Here is a 20,322-nt window from a genome sequence, read left to right as displayed (position 1 = left end):
TGCTGTTTGTGAGAGAACTCGACATCCTAGCAGCATTTACCGGTATTAAAAAAACACAGACTAAAAGAATAAAAGAATTTCTCTTCTGACTTAAGGATCTACACAAGTCTGAGGACTGTTGCTTCCTCTGACTTTAGAGAGGCTTTCTTTCTATCATGAATGCTAAATCTTTAGCAAATGAATGTGTGGATTACTAGACAGCTTCTCAAGAAGCTGAATTCTATTCTTTTACATTTGCTATGGCATCTGAAAATTGACTATTCTGAGGGCATTCTTTGTGGATGGGTTGACTTGTTTCATTGCTAATGTCAGACTCAGGTCTGGGGGTGGAGCTAAGTGGCAGAGTGCTGGTCTAGCCTGTGTGAGGTCATAGGTTTCACTTCATTCCCATTAACAAATAATGACAGACTAGTGTTCATTGCATTATTATTATTTTTGTTATGGTGATGGGATCTGTCACAAAACCTTGGGCAGGCTGGGCAAGGGCAGTAGTACCTCTGAACTCTACCCCAGATCTAGTATCAAATGCTAGATAATAAACCCTCCTGTCTTTCTTCACTTTCTGCTGTGTAACCAGGGCATGTCTAGTTTGTAAAGAAAAAAAAGCAGGGACTTAGGTATATTTCCTATTATACTATACATATGTTGTTTGACTCAATATTTTTTTACACAATGAGTCCATATTCCAAATAAGGACATATATCAGTAGAATCAGCCCTGCTCAGTGGAAAGTGCTCAAGCAGGTTATGCAATGTCTACCAATTGCAGGCACTTCCAGCACTGTGTGATTTAAATGACACCACATACATGCTTAATTAACATTATTTTCACATCAGCTAAGCTCCGAGCAGCGTTGGAAAGCCTGACTGGCTTTCTAAGTAAGCAGCCGTACCCGGTTAGATTCTGGCACATAAAACCGTGCGTGTTCTAAAAACAGCTTAGTTATTTTCTAATCAAATTGTCTTTAAATAATATTTATTTCATGCAAAGCATTCTGGGAATATATACAATAATGAAAGATGTGGCTAGTGGTCCCCCTGATATCAGGGTCTCTGACATTTGTGGTTCTCAATTAAAAGCCAGGATAAACCATACCTAACTAACTAGCTCTTTAAGGACGCAGCTCTTCATCTGAACTTTGAAAATATTTTTCACTTTCTGATTTTTATAGTGTTTTAGGGGGAAATTTTTAAAATTCAGAAAAACGAACATGCTCCTACACTTTCTTCATGACTCAGGGTAATGACTGTGAGCCTGCTGAGCTGAGAGAAATGTGGGCTTTGGTGCAGCTTCTTTCTTAACTCCACGTTGTGTGGGGGTGGTCACGGACTGCCTGCTGGGAAGCTCAGGCTTGGTAAACTCTCCTAAGAAGCTTTGTGCCTTGTGAAATCCTGAAAACAGGAAGGGCTTAAGTTGGCTTTGCAACTTACTTGACTAAAGAACTCATTTACCAACGATATTTGAAAAGAACTACCAGAAAGCTAGTGGCTTAACGCGGTTTGAACTTCTGAATACTGTTTCTTCTGTTTTTTAAAACGAAAATTCCACTTTCTCCCCGTACAGGAAGCTGTGTGGCTTTGCTTCTGGCGATGTGCTTAGAGCTCAAGGCTTTCCTCTGGGTGTCCTGGAAGGTTATGTAAGAGACTCCCAGTGTGAAATAAGTCCTCACTGACATGGGACTCCATGTGGGGCCTTTGCTGTATTAGCTATGGGTTCTTGGAAGCAGTTTTATTTATTTTATCTGCTTTACACTTTATTAATGATATCTGGAGGCTCCTGAGTAAACAAGCTTTACTTAAGATGATTCTGTTACCTCATCATACCCATGGGTCATTAAAGAGACACAAAACCTCACTCCAACAAGGACAATCTGTCTCTTTAGTGACTGCCAGTAACGTAGATCTGTAGAGCCAGATCTTCTCATCCACAGACATTTTGTCAGACTTCCGCAGAATCCATGGTTACCCTGCCACTCTGTGCTCTGAAGTTGTATGTTACTATGTCCCACCTACTTCAGCTTGCCTCTATGTTTGCATATTTCGAGTCTGTAGGGAACATTCAATGCCTTAAGGGTCTCGTTCTCCACAGCTCTAACCAAGGACTCAGGAGTCTCTCTAGCTTTCCCTTCATTGATTGTACCCCGTGTCCACTCTGTTGTAAGTTCCTGCCCTGCGTCTTTCCCACGGGTGCTCCTCTTCCTACACTCCCTCTGCCCTGGCTCATTCTTTCTCCCTGTGTGAAGCTGGGATGAGCTCTGTCACTGGGGAGAAGATCCTTTTCTCTTCTTCATACGTCTTGAGGTCCCCAAGATCTCCAGTGCTCCGTCATGCTCTTCACTGGCTCAGTGAGGTAGCAAGAGGAGAGTCGCCATGTGAGCTTTTATTTTTTCTTGTGAGTGACCAAGAAACAGCCTGTTCTCAGTCACTTCATGGTCTTAATCCTGCTTTACCCCCCATGAATGTATCACAGAACTAAGCTCTTAGCATTTCAGGGCACCTGGATACATTTGCCTCCTTAGTTCCAAGCTCCTTAGATGACGTGTGACTTGTCTACCATTTTGATATTGGTGTTGCACTTTGGACATGAGGTGATGAGGGATTTCCCTCTGTATGCTGTGAATACCACTGGCTAATAAAGAAACTCTCTTGGGCCTGCACAGGGAATAGAGGTAGGTGGGAAAAACTAAACTGACTGCTGGGATGAAGGAGGCAGAGTGAGAGAGAAGCCATGTAGTCCCGTCAGAGCCAGACGGAACTTTACTTGGTAAGCCACAGCCATATGGCGATATGCAGATTACCAGAAATGGGTTAAATTAAAATGTAAGAGCTAGCCGATGAGAAGTTAGAGCTAATAGGCCAAGCAGTGATTTAATTAATACAGTTTCTGTGTGATTATTTCAGGTCCGAGCTGCTGGGTAGCCGGGAAACAAATAAACGGCCTCCATACAACAATGAAGTATTCCCCAAATGCTGGAGGGATGTTGGGAATTTGGTTTATTGGGGACTGGTGGAGGCTAAAAGGTGGGGGTTGGTTGGAAGAAGCCAGCCACTGTCAGAGGTGAGTGTGTTTTTGACATCTTATCCCTGACTTCTCCTTCTCATCTCCTTCAGCTTCCTGTCGGATATACATTGAGCTGCCCTACTCTCCTGTGTGCCCTCATCATGATGCTTTGTCTCAGAACGAAGCTAAGGGACCTTGGGCAAGAGCCTCTGAAGCTGAAACCAAACGCGTCTTTTGTCACAGCAGTGACTGAGAAGCATCTAACACAAACAACTCAAAAGACGCTAGTGAATGGGCCATAGGGCCAAGCGGTTAGTCATCAGAGAGAAGGGCAGTAACAGGTCTGGTGCAGATCAAATTTTAACAGCAATTTGAAGCATTAGACATAACCCTAATTACACCTGCAAAGAGCCCGAGTGTTTGCTGGTAGATACAGTGGTTGACAACTACTCTTCAAATTTCCATATGAATTCAACCACAGTTTTAAGGATTAGCACAAGGGCTGGAGAGATGACTCAGTGGTTAAGAGTTTTAGTTCTCAAACAGTGGCTCATGACCATATGCAACTCTAGTCCCAGGGGATCCAATTCCACAGGCACCAGGCCCGCACATGGTACACATACATACATGGAGGTAAAACACTCATACATAAATAAGTAAAAATCAGAAAATTAGCAAAAAGGAGCGAAATACTTGGTGTATATTATTGTTATCTTAATTATCTTACTTTGGTCTCTTAGAAATGTAGTCTTGAACCAGGAGTTTGAGGCTAGCCTAGTCTATATATAGAGTTCCAGAGTAGCCAAGGGAGACAAAATGAGACCCTATCTAGAAAGGAAAAAAGAAAGGAAGGAAGGAAGGGAGGGAGGGAGGGACAGAGGAAGAAAGGAAGGAAGGAAGGAAGGAAGGAAGGAAGGAAGGAAGGAAGGAAGGAAGGAAGGAAGGAAGGAGAGAAAAGAAATACAGACTTGGACCAGGAGTACTTATCACTAATTGATTATAGAGTAAATAGACAGTATAAGAAACTGCAATTATCTTCAATAGGGCAACACATTGATAAGACTTATGTTGGAAAAAATAATGAGGTTTAGTAACTGGTAAAATATAGATGCTATTGTGAATTTTCTATAAGTTATGTACTTCTCTTCTGCCCAAGTTAGGACTGTGTAAATGGGGATGGGGGCAGGGCAGAGCAGAGCAGAAAGCACCCAAGTGTTAGGCTGTAGTTGTGAACTCTATTGCTCAGTAGCAAGTGTAATTTTCCCCAATCTACTCATCTTTTCAACAAAGCAACTTCAGCCAATGGCTGTCTCTCTGTGCACAGCTACATCTAGGATTGCAGGGCATGCAATGAATTCGGTTGAAGTTTTTTTTTTTTTCCCAAGTAGGAAGAACATTGCAAAGAAGAAAGAGCAGTAGCTGTGAAAACAACAAAACTGCCATTTGGATAATGGTTACAGATCAGCAATGCACAGGGTTCAATCTAATTTTTTTAAATGATTTATGTAATTTCAGTTCTTTGTCTTTCCTTCTATAAATTATTCCAGGTAAGGTGCAAAGGGCCAACCCTTTGATCAAAGAGTTCTCTCTGCGGTGTTTTAAAGCAGCATAGACTGAGTCATTTTAACACACTCATCCATTGTAGTGTATCTATACTGGGCAAACAAATGTAAAATATAGAAAAGTCAGGCAAATGTGTTTACATGAGCACCCTCTCCTCAAGCACACATCTTCCTGTAACTCAAACCAGCTGCTCCTCTCAAAGCAGGAAAAGGCAGTGGTAGGCAGAGTCATGTAGAGCTGGGAGGTGGCTCGGTTGGTAAAGTGCCTATAACAACACAGAAACCTGAGTCTGGATTCCAGGCAACCACAGAGAAGCCAGGGAAGCACATGTCTGTAACCCTAGTTCTGATGGAGAAGGGCAAAGACACAAAGATCCCTGGGGCTCACTGGCCATTCAGTCCAGTCAGCTGGTGACTCAGACTCGATGAGAAATTTCATCTCAAAAACTAGGGTGGAGAAAGGTATGCAAAGATGCTTGATGTTGCTCTGGCCTTTTGCTCATAGCCAACATATATACAAATATATTACACATGTCACACACATACGCATAGGTCACGTACACATATGTTACACACGTGTATCTCAAACACACTACACACATGCACATGGGTCACATATGTCACACACATGCACCACACACTGCACACTACACACATACATGTTACAAACATGCACAGATGTATTGCACAGACTTACACACATGCATAAAATAGAGTCACAGGAAAGGAAAGATAGAGCAGATCTGGTACATTTTGGCTTGGGAGCCTGGGAGTAGCTTCTCTTTGCTTTCTTGTGCCTCCTTTGTTCTTTTCTGTCAAACCCAGTAACCTCAGTGCTCAGGATGGTTGTTCGTTACACTTTTCTTCTGTTTATTTATATTTCTCAGGATTTCCATTGTTATTAAGCCTTGTAAATGTATTTGTCCAAGTACAAAATCCAAGTGATCAACTTTGTGATTGGTAACAGAGCCATTTCCCAGTGTTCTTAAGGGTTCAAAGGCATTAAAATAAATCAAGAATATTGCTTACTTTCTCGCTTATGACATTGACAACCATCAAAGAATTAGTCTCTTTTTTTTCTAGAGACTGCAATTGGCCACTTTTGATTTTTAGTTACTATGAGCAAAGCTGTAAGGTCTATGTGTCCCCCCCCCCTTTTCTGACAGTGGACTGTGGAAGGAATTTTAAAGGGGAAACGAAATGTCACACCTCTGATGTCGTTGGTGGAGAGGAGAGATTTAGCCACGCTCTTGCCTCTTGTTCACTGACTCATAATTCCTTCCCACCTCTTTTTCTAGGAGCCCACTCTGTGTACTTGGCAGCCGGGGTGTAAATCTCAGGATTCGAAATGCCACACATTTTTCCTCCTGCCCCACGTTCAGCGGCAGAATTTCACAGGAAAGAACACATGCTCATCCTATTAGGAGACATGAGTATCTTCTTCTCCACGGAATGAGGTGGTTCTTTCTTTTTAACCTGAGCAGACGACAAGTCGTTTTTCTAACTTGGGCACGGGTAGCGGGGAGCCTGTCACCTGGTCTGAAGCTGTAGAAGGTGAATCTACCCAATCTGCCGTCCTACTAGCTCAGAGATCGGAAATTAATTGGCTACGCCCTTTTTTTTCCTTCAAATTCTGAGATTCCTCTGAAGTGCAGTGGGGGAAGAGAAGAGCAGGAGTGTAAGCAGGGGAAGGGCACAGAGCTGAGGACCAAGTTTCCTTTCCCATGTGCCTTGTTCTTGGGCTGCCTGAGCCAAGCACTAGCAATTTCAGGCAGTTCCATCATTTATATAATGAGAGTTTCTGCTAAATCATTTAATTTTGAGCACACTGGGTCTCCTTCAAGGTCTTTCACATAGCGTGGGAGATAATTAAACACCTCTTATGTGGCAGTTAAATTTGGGGAGAAGGAAAAGAGAATCAAATGGATAATTTTAAGCCAAGTGCATGTTTAACTGTTTAATTCAGTGATTCTTTTCTGATTATATGTACAGTTTTAAGTTTGAGAAAACCTTTCTCCACATGACATTTAAAAAGCTTACTTGTGAGCCAGGCGGTGGTGGTGCACGCCTTTAATCCCAGCACTTGGGAGGCAGAGGCAGGTGAATCTCTGTGCGTTCAGGGCCAGCCTGGTCTACAAGAATTAGTTCCAGGACAGGTTCCAAAGCTACAGAGAAACCCGGTCTTGGAAAACACCAAACCAAACCAAACCAAAAAGCTTAACTTGTGTTCTGGACAGGAGAAGAGAGAGCGACAACTGTGTGTTACAGCCTTCAAATAGAAATAAGTTCACTCTTGTGAACGCGTGTAAAGTCACACAGACGCCCCTCACAGGCAATCGTGCTTACCTTTAGTTTGTAACCACGCAGGCTCATGTGTTTACATGTATGTACACTCTTGTATTACTGTGTAACTCCATTCAGTGCAACAGTAATGTGCAGGATACTGCCACGTACTGAGAGCTTGTCAGGCGTTCAGTGAAAGGTTTTGGGTTTGGGAACTGAGGTGGACTGTCCTTTTGGGTAAAAGTTTTGCTAGAAGGACTATTAAGGCCACAGATAGCAGCATAGTGGGGCTCTGAGGAGCGTTCAGGCCCACATGGTAAAGTGCTGGACCCTTGTTATACAGGTGAGGGATTCTGTTACCCTGTATGTAGGGCAAGAATCTAGAATAAGTTACTTTGGTTCTAGCCACCAAATTATTTACTTTCAGGAATAGTTATTATTCAATTAAAATGGAAGAGTTTTTTACAAAATGGCGTGGCCATGACAGACACTACTCATGGCAGATAGGGCTTTAAACCCACAGTGGCAAGTAGGTGACATTTATTGTCAGTGTTAGATTCAAGTCCCCAACCCTGCATGCCAGTTTTTGTTCGTCTTACCTGAAGGATCTTATCCCCGGGCTGTAGTAGGTTGGATGCTGGTCCATCAGGCTGAACCCTAGTAACAAAGATACCCTATAAGTCAGAAGTGACATAGGTTAGGAGTTTATCCCCAACAAGTAGGTGCACTTAAATACATTTCCATTCATATAGAAAACAGTAAAAACAGCTTTTAAAAAAATCACAGTTTACACAAGTAAGCTTTACAAGGGTTATAGTATTTAACTACAACTGCTCTACAGTCAAGTCTAATAAAAGCCACATTTAATGTGAAGATTACCCTGTCTTTTATAAAGTACAATTGCAATTTATATACCAACCTCACAGCCATCAATAGAAATGCCTTTTTGTATAAATTCTGAATTTGCTATAACTACTGGTACAGGCTGTAATCCCAGCAATCAGGAAGCTGAGGCAGGAGGATTGATATGAATTTGAGACAAGTAGGGCTACATAGTGAGTTCCAGGCAGGCTGGGGTGCAGGGTGAGACCTTATCTCAGTAGTGAGCAAGCAAACAAACTGATGAAAGATCAATCAAACCAACTAACTAAGCAAACAAAGCCCTCAACAATAACAAAAACAGCTTTGGCAAAGTTAGTTGTAAAGTGGAATATTTTGATAGAAAAGACAGGGGGATGAAAGGCAGTCCTGGCTCCCCTGATCACAGCAGGCATCTGCATTGTGATGACAAACTCAGACCCTGCAGTCATCTCCCCCTTGGTCTGGCAGCCTGCATGTACCATCTATCCGGGGGACTGCTACTGATTTTAGTTAGCACCCTTTGGAAGCCTCCCTCTCTCCTACCGTGCTGTGACAGGCAGAATGATGGTATTGTCCCAAACAAGCCACCATGTCTCTGGTTGCCTCCAGCGACTGCCACTCAGGTGACCCTGATCGCCTCTATTCGGCTTTCCATGCAGCGACAGTTTAATAAGGTTTGCATAAATCCAAACCATAGGGGCTAAGTTATACATCCACATCCACAACACCGGAGCTCTCACAGCGCAGAACCTGGCTGCTTGGAGAATGGGAAGTTGGCATCTGCAACATGCTTAATATCAGAAGTGGCATCATGACTACAGGATTCAATCACTGTTCTGTGGGTTTGCTATCAAGTTGACTTTTACGGAGGCTTGAGCTTTCTAAGGCCTTTATTGCTTTTTCCTAAAGCTTTGCTATTTATTTCCAGTCAATATATTTCACAGACTAAGATGTTTTCATTGCTATAGCTCCCTTCTCTCTTTGTGTCCGATTCCCAGCATATGACCACATTAGGGAAACCAGTGATCCACGAGGGTGCCTTGTGATACCAGTTTTGTATTTGTATTTGTATTTGTATTTGTATTTGTATTTGTATTTGTATTTGTATTTGTATTTGTGTGCTGTTGCCCTAAGACTGCCTCAGGATCCCAGTGCCTCAGTTCTCCACTGCTTGGAAAAGATTCTAAATCAATCCAAGCCGATCTGAGCCTCCGTGACAGTGGGATCGATCAGAGATAAAAACAGTGACAACATGTCATCTTTCAACAGCTCCCTTTGTTCTGAGACTTGAGAGAGTATTTTGACATTATTAGACTCTTGCATTAAAAAAATTACATGAACAATATTCTTTCTGGTAAAAAAAAAATCGTATCTCCTAAGGTTTGGGAACACAGCAAGCCATTCGGTTGGTGCTTTAGCAACTCATTGGTGTGCTGAGAGGATTTGGGCATGTTCAGATCCTGACATGTGAGGGGACATGAAGATATGTCGCAAACTATCAAACAGTACATTAGAAAGTACACTAATATCCCGGCATCTGAAGCAACAGCCACATGCATTTCACCCCAGGAAGGGACCTTTTCCCGTCACCCCACATCTCTTCTGTATTGAACAATGTATATTTGACGTTTTACTGCAGCTGTAACAAATCCCCAAAGATTTAGTGACTGAAAACACTGCCAAGCTGATGACCTCACAGTACTGGGTTCTGACCTGGCTGTCATGGTTCCAGAATGAAGACATTGATAGAACTGAATACTTCCAAGGGTCCTCTTGTTGAGAACTCACTTTCTCATCCTTTCTAGAACATCTTCTAGGGATGTGCAGATTCTTGGCTGATGCCCTCCTCCTTGCTTCTTTCTTCAACGAGAGCATAGACCATCTCTTCCTCTCACCACAGCCGGGGGAAATGTCCCACCTCCAAGGACCCATCTGGATAACCTAGGGTAGTCCTGTCTCAAGGTTCGCAGCCATTACGTATTCCAAGTCCCCTTTGCTATGGAACATGCTATGTTAATGGGTCCTGGAAATTAGAGTGTGGTCACATTTGGGGAATCACATTTTCTGTCTGGCACACTGTAGCTATAGCCAACACTGCTCTGGAGTTAGCCTTCTGTGTGTAATGTTTAAAAGCTGACAAGTTCATTTTTAGATACATTATGTTTCTTCACTAGTGAAATGTGTATGAAATGGCACAAAGAGAGAGATGTCTTAAGTGGGCGGATGCACATGGGACAGTAGAAAATTCCATAGATGATCAATAACTACTACTATAGTTTTTGAAGGTCTTAAGGCTGAGCTACATTTGAATATCTTTTATCCAGCAAAGCCCACATTGAGGTCATTCCTAGATTCACTGGCCGAAAGTTACTCATCTCAGCGAGCATATTAAAGTCCAACGTTTGCCCTCTTTACTTGAATCCCACAGGTAAAGGGATTAGCTTTTCATACGTCGGAAAGGCGTGCTGGAAAGTTCTTTTTGCCACATCTGTGGACTCCTTGTGGTGGCTCATTGTGACAATGGCTTTAATCACTGGCTATTGGCCATAAAGGACCTAGGTTCTGTCTGGGGAGCTTTCCAGTTCTTGACGACTTCCGGAAACTCTTTTTATTGTTGTTCCAAGACAGAATCGGCAGTTCTTCATATGCCTGGCAGACTCTTCTCTAGTTTATGGCATCTCAGACTACGTTTGACTAATGTCTCTCACCTAGTGACTTCTCTGTGGTTCCCTAGTGACTCAGACACATGGTTTAACTTGGTACTCCTCCTAGATGCTAAATGCTGTCTCAGAGCAGAGTGATACAATGGGTGCTATAAAGTTCTTTCCAAAGATGGAATCCTTGTTCTTTGTAGATATTAACGTTTGGGTGTATGTGATAATTACTTAGATCCCAAAGAGTCATGTATCAGAGACCATGTAGATGTTTGACATTGCTAATCCTGTTAGGGCCCGCTGGCTACTCCACTTGACATGACCTGTTATCACATAGTTTTAATTGTGTGTGTGTGATCTGAATGTGGTATGTTCACATGAGTTCAAGAGCTCTCAGAGACTTGGAGTATCAGATCTTCCTGAAGCTTGAGTTGCAGGTGATTGTGAGCCACCTGATATAGATGCTGGGACCTGAACTTGGGTCCTCTGCAAGCAGTATGTGATCTCAACGACTAAGACATCTTTCCAGCCTCTATATTTCTGTCCTGTATTAAAATTTGTCTATTTGCAAGTTATATGATCTTCAAGACGCGTCCATAAACAGGCTTATGATAGCATTTGCTTTTCACAAACACTTTTGCAAAATGGTTGAGTTGAGATTTCTCAGTGTTAAGATCTGAACTATTCTGGTTATCTAGCCTCTGAATACCATCCAAGGAGTTACCAAGTTAAGTCTGCAAGGCCAGCACTTCACATTCTAACTTTGAGGAGAACAGAACTTTATATGGTTTTCTTAATGATGAAGGTGAATGACTGTGACAATCTCAGCTATTGTCAACGTAGACACAAAAATAGAACTAGCCTTAAGGTACCTGCAACCTCAATGCATGAAATACCTCTTTTTAAATTACCAAAAGTATTACCTTTAGTTACTACTTGGAAATGGTTTCTAAGAAGACCATATCACAAGTAAAAATTATATATGTTACTTATATATGTTACAATTCAGAATATTTTATTTTTACATCATATATTTTAGAATATAGTCTTTCATGTCTTCCTTTAAGTATAAAAGTTCAGAGAGAGTTTCCAGAGGGAAAATGACTCATTAAAGTAGCAAAGAGAACTGGATGTGCCATAGCGTTTCAGGGGACACTGCCTTCTCTCCAGAGAAGGATTAAGTACTAGCTTCATGGCAACCTAGATTTACTTATATCAAGGCTTCTAGAAGCAAAGTTAGATCACTCTGCAGTACAGCCTCTGTAATGGCTGTAATGGACACTCCAAAAACAAAGACATCATGATATTGTGTGATGATCAACTCTCTTAAAGTTAATCGTTATGTGTCAGGTCTTAGACTTTGAACAATCTGCTCCTTTAGTAACAGAAGAATTTATGTGGAGCAAGGAAAGAGATTTGTTCCATGGCCGTTAGAACTAAGAAGAGAGGACGCCAAGATAGGGGATGGAAAAAAAGGAAAGGGAAGAGAAAAAAGGAAGGTCACCAGCAGCCGAATAGGGTGCTTCTCCCCAAACAGCGAAGTTTAAAATAAAAGGTTGTGATGGGATCCAGCGTAATGACTCATTGGTAAAGGTGTCTGCTATCAGGTCCACAACCTGAGTTTGATCCCTAGACTCACATGGTAGGAGAGAACCAACTTCTAAGATTGCTCTCTGACCTCTGCGTGTGTGTCACAGTGCACACACACTTGTGCAGGTGCATAGACACACACACACACACACAACAAATAAACATAATAAACATAAACATAATAATAATAATAATAAAAAAAAACTGGTGATTAATCTTTGATGTAAAGTTGACTGGAATGAGAATCATTTGGAGACACACCCCTAGGCCGGTCTGTGAGAGTATTTTCAGAGAGGTTAACTGAGAAAACAAGACTCTATATGTGGGCAGCACCATTTCATAAGCAGGGGTCAGTTCCAGAATAAATAAAAGAAAAGAAAAGAAAAGTAAGAAAGTAAGAAGCTGACTGAATGCCAGAATTCATCTCTCATTGTTTCCAGACTAAAGATACAATATGACCACGAACCTCACTCTCGCTCTCTGTCATACCCTCCAGCCACAAGAGATGGGGCTCTCAAACTCTGAGCTAGAACCAGCCCTTTCAGACCCCTGAGAAAATACCAGAGGAAACTGATTTCAGCTCGAAATTTTCACTAAAAAACACACAACGGCGAAAACATCCCTCTGAGCCTCTCAGGTGATGATCTGTGAGACTGCAATGGGATTCCTGGAACAATTGCTAAAATTAAACACATAATCACACAACCGCCCAAATCAGGTGCCGTTTTAGCTCTTCTATTCCAGTTCCCCAAAAGACCACAGTCTGGGGAATATTCTATGAGCCGGTCTATCATTTCTAAAAGTGGCCTCAGAGAAAAATTGAATAAGTTGCTTATATTGTGGTGCTCTAAGTAGTCCTTTATTTTTATTTGTGCACTAAAAGGTTTTTAGACTGATAAAAGAGGGTAGAATGAGACTACTCCAAAGACCAGACTGCACATGTCTCTCCTCCCAGGATAGGACAATAGCCAATTGTACAACTTTAGTTTGAATCTCTGTCATACATTTTCTAGGTGTCTAAAGTAATTCTCCTTTCTGGTCATCTTTATAATAGTTGCTTCTCTTATTGCTATGACACAGTATCTACTAAGAGCTATGTCTGGCCCAGATGTCTGACTTCTAGGGAGATGGGGCAGGGGTGGCATCCACTAGTGTTACTCTTTGTGTCCTGCACAGCTGATGTGTGCTATGAAACCTTGGCAGTGGTAGAAATCTGGACTGTTTAGCTTCGCACAGGTTACTGATTCTGTCTAAGCCTCTAGTGGTTCCCGAAACTACAAAAGACAGGAGATAAATAGAGGTGACTGTGGCTTCTCCTCTAGGCTCTTCCTAAAATAGTGGTAGTGTGTAGGTTCCACCTATCACCCCTACAGACTCCCCCAAAGCCCCGTTAATGTGCTATTTTTGGACCGTATGCATCATTTCAAAATCATGAACTGGAAAGTGATGAATTTAGTTAAACTTTCTTTTCACTTAAGTTAAATTTTTGGTGGTGAGAAAACGTTTTTCATAAGTTATATAAAAATCAAGTCATGTTTCTTGTAGGTTTAATAACGTTTGAACAGTTTATGCATTGCTGTGTAGCGAGACCATTCTAGAGATATTTCTTAGAAGTGACATTGAAATCAAGAGGTCAAAATGTCTGACGACAATTATCTCATAGACACCACAGTTGAGAATCCCTGGTGCTCTTGGGTGAAGAGGCTCTCAACACAATGTTTGAGAGTGCAATTTTCTGTCTTCTTTTTCAGTTCTAGTCTATATTTGCATGCTGTTTTGGGGACAGGATCTGTTTTATCCACAGCTGGACTCAAACCTACTACATAGCTGAGGGTGACCTTGAGCTTTTGACCCACCAACCCCCACTTCCCATGCTTTGGGGTTCCAGGTGTATACCACCACAACAGATTTAGGCAGTGTTGAAAACAGAGCTCAGGACAAGCACGTTAGGCAAGCGTTCTACCAACTAATGTTCTAATCACATCTCTAGCTTCACATCCTGGAGTACATGAAATTTGAAAAGCAACTGTTTTCACTTACTACATGTACAGCTTTTATAAAAGTTATAGGTCAAAGAAAAAAGAGCTCTCTGGCTTACACATCTAGGACTGAGAATTTGTCTGAAGGACCACCAGTCAGGTCAGGTACATGTCCTGGCCCTGGTAAGCCAATGGGTGCAGCTCACACCCAACAGAACTCACAGAAGAGTCAGCAAAAATGGTCCTTGGGCCTCTTGTCCTACAGATTGCACTCAGTTACGAATCTGAGACGGTCACCTTCAGGGCGCTGAACCTAGCCATTTGACCCCGTGTAATTTATAGATTTGTGTAACTTTCCTGTCATAAGGGAACCATTTCCCAAGTGTTGGCTTGAGTGAGAAATGCCCTGCAGAGACTCAGAGGCTTCAACACTGGTCTCCAGCTAGGGGCCCTGTTTGGGAACGTAATGGAACCTCTCCATCCTAGAGTTTAGGAGGTGGAGCCTTGCTGGAGAAGGTAAAGGGGAGGGGAGGGCAGCCTTGAGATCTTACAGTCTGTCCCCACTTTCTTGTTCACCCTACTTCCTTACCTCCATGCAATGGGACCTGCTGGCTTCCCATGGCACTACCTGCCCTGCTGTGATGGACTACATCCCCCTGGAACTGTAAGTCAAAAATAAACCATTCCTTCCTTAAATTGCTCAGTCAGGGTACTTTTAGTTACTGGAAAGGAAACCAAAACACCAAATCTACGAACTAGACCTAATTAGTCACTCTCAGTCGAGTAGAGGGTGTCCGTAAGCAAAGAAGGAAATTAAAAATTAGATAGGAATTTCTTTCCCCACTTCACCATTTAACTCAACACCAAAGGGAGTTGATTATTAATGTTCTCATTGGTGAAATAATGGTGACAAAGAATCTAGTCTGAGTTTGATAGAGATTTCAAGTAGGAGTCACAGTTCTTTCTATTAGTCTCTAAGAGCATGTACAAGCATGTGCTTTACTGACATTGGAAAGGTGATGATATATACGTGTATAATTTGGTATTTTGCATTTATTGTTGCTTAACTATTGTTTCTTAGTTTAATCTTGGTTTCATTTTAAACTTATATACAATTTACATATATTTGAAATAAAGAATAACTGTATTGGTTAGCTGTTGAGTATATTTCTAGCACTTTATGTTGAATTTATGTAAATCATTTCAGGGAAAATGGAAAATGTCATGTTAAAGATGACGACGTCCTTCAGATCTTTCCTTTTTTTGACTCTATCTTTTTTTACATTAATTAATTTGTGTACATGACTTGTGAATGTACCACAGTGAGTATAGTGCACACGGAAGCCAGAGGACAGCTCGTGAGAGGTGATTTTCTCCTTCTCCCACGTGGGTGCTGGGGACTGAACTCAGGTCATCAGGCAGAGGCAAGCGTCTTTTGACCACTAAGCCATCTTGTTGGCTCCCAAGAGCTTTTTTGATGAATTGGAGCAAAGCCACAAACAGTGAGAATGTATTTGGTGTTCACTTGGCTCATGTTTGGTTTTCATTAAAGTTCACACTTGGCTTTAAGAAAATTCCCAGGGTGTTTGCTCCAGAAGTATGTGCCTTCCTATAAATACTTGGTTTTACAAACTGCTTTTTTCTTTTTTCTTTCTGTTTTTTTTTTAGGGGGGGTGGGGTTCAAAAATATATACCTCAATAAGAACAATAAAACAAATAAACAAAAGAATCTCATTGACAACACCTTGGTAGAGATCTATCCCGACTCCATTTCCTGACTAGTGGCTCCCCTGGGAGTTCTACAGGAAGTTCCTGAGGGTTAGAAAACCACCCTTGACCTGCAATCTCCCTTTCGGAAAATGTGGGAGTTGCACCCTTCTCTCTAGTGATGCCTGTCGCTCAGGACAGCCTGACAGCTCTGGGGCTAGTGATGGATCTGCAACAGCCCTCAGAACAGCCTGTGGGACCAGAATCTACCGACACACTCTCCTTCCCCAACCTCCCTGCTTCCTCAGCTCCCTGGCAGATTCCACCCAAGAGTGATGACAAAGATCCCCATCTTAGACTCTGACAGACAAGCACAGACTGCAAGGTTCAGCATGACACACAGACTTTGTTTCCCAGTGACTCTTTGGAAGACAGGGGCAGGAGACAAAACACCAGCTCCCCTAGCACAGAACTTCAAGGAAAAATGAGGGAAAACAGAGCATATGAATATATCACGCATATCACAAATATTATTTGAATGAAATGCTAATATTGCTGTATGCAGAGAACTTACTATGATTACTTTCTATTCATTCATTATGTTCTAGTTTTAGTAATAAGGTTTCATAATTGTTCCGAATATTCTACATTGTTTAATGTCTTTTTAAGTAGGAGGCCTGAACATTATGAGTTTCTGGAACACAGCCTAAAATGGGGTCACTCTATAAACAGAGTGTGGTGGAGTCTGCATACCTCCTGTGCCCAGGCTCTCAGCAGCTCCCCTTTTTGGGGGCAGATGTCAGTTCTTAGAATTGTGTAAGACATGATTTAGGAGTGGCTTTAAAGTGTGTTTGAGTTTTGATAGTAAGTATCTGACATTTTTCAATGAATAGAAACAAACTTGAAAGTAAAGTCTGGAAATCCTTTGCCATTCTATTTTTAGGCTGAATTTGTTCCATGCTAGCTAGCCAGCAAGGGGCGTCAGAGAGAACGTCAATAATATAAGTGTCCTTGGTAGCACAGCTGAACATAAAAACCCTTGGTGGTGGTGGAGTTTGAGACAGGGTCTTGCTGTGTAGCCCCGGCTGCCCTCAAATTCAATCCGTACCCTAAGCTGTCTGGGCTTGAGCTTGTGAAGACCCCCTGCCTCAGCTTCCTGAGTACTGCCGTTGTCTGAATATGAGAACGCGTCCAACATGCATGCAGTTCTTGTGGAGGCCGCAAGAGGGTGCTGGATCCCTGGGACTGAAGCTCCAGGTGGCTGTGAGCTGGGAACTAAGCTTGGTTCTATGCAAAAGCAGCCAGTGCTCTTAATTGCTGAATAGTCTCTGTAAGATCCTAATATGCTACTTTTTAGTCACTTTTTTTTTCTTTTTACCTGCACGCCTTTGTATGTTTTCCCAAGAACTGAGACTGCACCAAGTGATGTTGGTTGTTTTCCTAAATCAGAATCTACATGTTCTTAATGTTTAAGTGTGTAGATGCCGACATTTTCCAATAGGTTAACAGGCATCACTTGCTCTTTGGTAAAGCTTGACAGGAGTCCCACCCACAGGTATCCTATTGATCATAAGGACTAACTTTTAGCCAAGAGTGTCAGAGCTTCCCACCCAGTATTGAGACACTGAAGGAAATGGGCAATAATTCACTTTTTATTTTTTTAAAAAAATCCTTATGTTTTATTTTACTGTCCCGCAATAACCTCAAGTTGCAATGGATTGAGACATAACTGGGAGTGTGTTGTAAATAACACATGCTTAACCCTCCTCTTAAAGAATTCGAGTTTACACATGAAATACTGTCCGTTTCAACCTCTTTCTAATAAATGCCATTCAAAATTGAGTTAATAAGCGCCAAGAAATCTATCCCTCTCTCTTCATTATTCTTTTCAACTTAACTGATAGCGTCTCCAAAACCATTCCATAATCACTTCGTCTTGAAGTAGAAGTAAAAGCGGGGCAGATATGTAAATTATATTACAAAATGAATTTATGAATATAGACAATAAATCATATCTATCTGGCACTTACACAAAGGGAAGAGAGGAACGTGTTCTGTGTGGATGAATATTTATGTAAGTATAAATCACACGCGATGAGAAGCTCCAGACAGATATATTTGTTGCTGTGTTTTTCATATCCACGAAGACATGAGAAACACACGGACTGTTTTATTTTCTTTCAGAATTTAAAAGCATGTATTTGTGATTAATAAACAAGCTTATGAATCATCCAATAACATGAGGATAAGAAAAATATTTTTGTGTGTGTGTGTGTGTCACCACAGATGTCTCTGGTATTGATATCCTGGGGTAAAGGTGTCTGAAAAATGTCTACTTTTGTGCCTACCTTTCTTCTTTTAATATTGACCTTATGAAAACCTTAACTCAAAGCAATACCAGTATCTACACAAAAGGAAAAGCCTTATTGCTTCCAGGGATGGAAGACAGGGTGAGAGGGGCTGCAGCTCATCTCGGCATCTAGAAGCAATCATCTGAAAATAACTTGATGACAACCCTGAGACCCTATGACATTTACTTAAAGTTCACTGGCGACTGCTTTTTATTTTTCAACATTCTTCCCAGGGCTTGGACTTTTGCCTGTATCAAATTAAAACAAACAAACAAACAAACAAACAAACAAATAAACAAGGATTCATTTCTCCCATCACTTCTGAGGTGACATTCAGATTTCCCAAGGTGGAAAAATGACTGAACTCCGTGGTGTTGGCCTAGCTTTGACATTTGAGGAACTATGGAGAGTAAGTGACTCCCTATGGCTGTCTCCTCTTGTAAGCCCCCGTGGGCAACCTGGGTCTACGACAAAGCTCTCCTGTCAGACAGCGGCCAGATCTCAGTGCATGTTTCCCTGAGAAAACATTAAATTCTAGGCAGTTAGTCCTCTCATCCAGTGGAGCAAGGAATGAGTTAGTCCCTAGTGATGAGCTTTGAATGTTTCATCAGATCTTTCAAAGGACCTGGGGTTGCTTTATGAATGGTTGCAAAGCCTGGCATCATTTGTCTATTACTCTGGTGCTCTGTTTCTCACAGTCTTTAGCGGAACTCACAGTGGGAAATTCCTTGGATTTCGCAATCACGAATCAGTGTGAGTGTTTTAGTACAAGCATAGCGCGTTTCTTTCCTTGACAGAATCGCTAAGGATACCTCAGTGCACGAGTTACAGAACTGATCAGCAGTCCTCCGTCTACTGTAGGTTCCTGATTACTGAGGGCCAGTGGAGGAAGTATTCCGACTTCCATGGGTTTGTTGAAGCAAATGTGAGGATTTTGACTAATTAGGGGATCTATAATACTCTCAATATTAGAAGAGCGCACGTGTTTCAACACCACGGGTCTCGAGCTCATCACACACTCTGCCGCTAAGTAGCATCTGCAGTTGGAAGGGTGTGTTAGAGCTTATTAAAAGGAAAAGATCTGGAGTCAGATCAATTTGGTTTCAGGTTTTGTCTGTCACGGATTAGCTAAACGACCTTGGCTGTGTTAGTGAATCCCTCTGGGACTCAGTAACATGGTGATGACAGTTCTACCTGATGCTAAAGATCACACGAGGTTACACACAAAATAAGCTTTTTACAGTGCCTGACACATCATTGTTAATAAAGAATATTTGCTTTTTACTGCATTGTCATTGATTTATTGGGTTGAAATCTTTCATCTAAACAGCATCTTGCTACTGTGACAGCAGTGTTTCTCTCTGATCAGCTGGACCACAGTTTCTATCCCCTTAACTGAGAGGGAAGAGGTGGGTTTCATAAAAGGCCATTCACACTCCGTGGCCCACCACTTTCTCCTGATAAACACATAAAGTAGTTTTCCAAAGTTTTGCATTGACTTTATATATATATATATATATATATATATATATATATATATATATACACACATACACTAAATATTGTTTTGACAGTGTCAGCTGCAGACTTAATCACATGGATTCCTTTATCCCCAGGGACTATATTTACTCAGTATCACCTTGGGTCTTGGAGGGAAGTCAACTTTGCTTCAGATGCTGCTCCAAACACTCCAGTCCTGTGTGAAATGGCTTGTCATGTGAGAGTTAATCCCAAGTCCATCTAAAGGCTAGGTGAACGTCTGGGCTTGTCTGAGGTGATTACCGCAGGAATCTCATACAAGTCAGAACTTAGCTGACAACTTCCGTGCCCTGAGCAGCTCAGTGCCTGTTTGCTCACCGACTCCTGCCTTCTGTTCGGGGACTTCTCCATGCTCTCCCTGCTTCTTACCAGTGTGCACATTCTTTCACACCCATCAGCCTTTGGAACTGACCGCAACAGCATCGACAATGAGATACGTTTAGTGCTAACTGTAGCATACAAACTCCTCAGTGCCTTCAAGACTTCAAGATGGTCAAAGATTCTCAGCAGTCAAAAGTTCAAAGCTCCATGAACAACAAACTTAGCAATACAGTCTATATCCAGGAATATAGCTAATGCATGACTTGTTCACTGGAAGGGAGCATGCATTACCCTGCAGACTAGGGTCTCTATGACATGTCTACTTCAGACAAAGGCAGTATCTGTTGAATTTAAATTGCTACTTAATTTGGTACCTTTCTTCTCCAGCTGTGAATTAGTCCACTAATGAAAAGGTAATTTCTTTTTCAACATGGTAGAAAAGAGAACGTTAGTATATTTTCATCCATTCACTATT

At 41.8% G+C, this 20,322-nt stretch overlaps 1 protein-coding gene across 7 annotated transcripts in view; it reads right to left on the bottom strand.

Annotated features, from left to right (window-relative positions):
- Lrrc7 (leucine rich repeat containing 7) overlaps positions 1–20,322 on the bottom strand; it is a 464,597-nt gene that overhangs the window by 21,743 nt on the left and 422,532 nt on the right. For 6 of the 7 annotated variants that reach the window (XM_085677493.2, XM_048453499.3, XM_087897452.1 and 3 more), the window contains one exon: positions 7,445–7,519. In XM_085677493.2, coding sequence (XP_085533619.1) covers positions 7,445–7,519 — 75 coding nt within the window. The remainder of the gene's footprint in view (positions 1–7,444; positions 7,520–20,322) is intronic. The other variant, XM_087897454.1, reaches the window with a different exon arrangement.

This window comes from Myodes glareolus, chromosome 17 (assembly GCF_982192425.1).
Source record: "Myodes glareolus chromosome 17, mMyoGla1.1, whole genome shotgun sequence".
In the NCBI taxonomy this organism is placed as follows: Eukaryota; Metazoa; Chordata; class Mammalia; order Rodentia; family Cricetidae; genus Myodes; species Myodes glareolus.
This window is presented reverse-complemented; position numbering and strand designations above follow the sequence as displayed.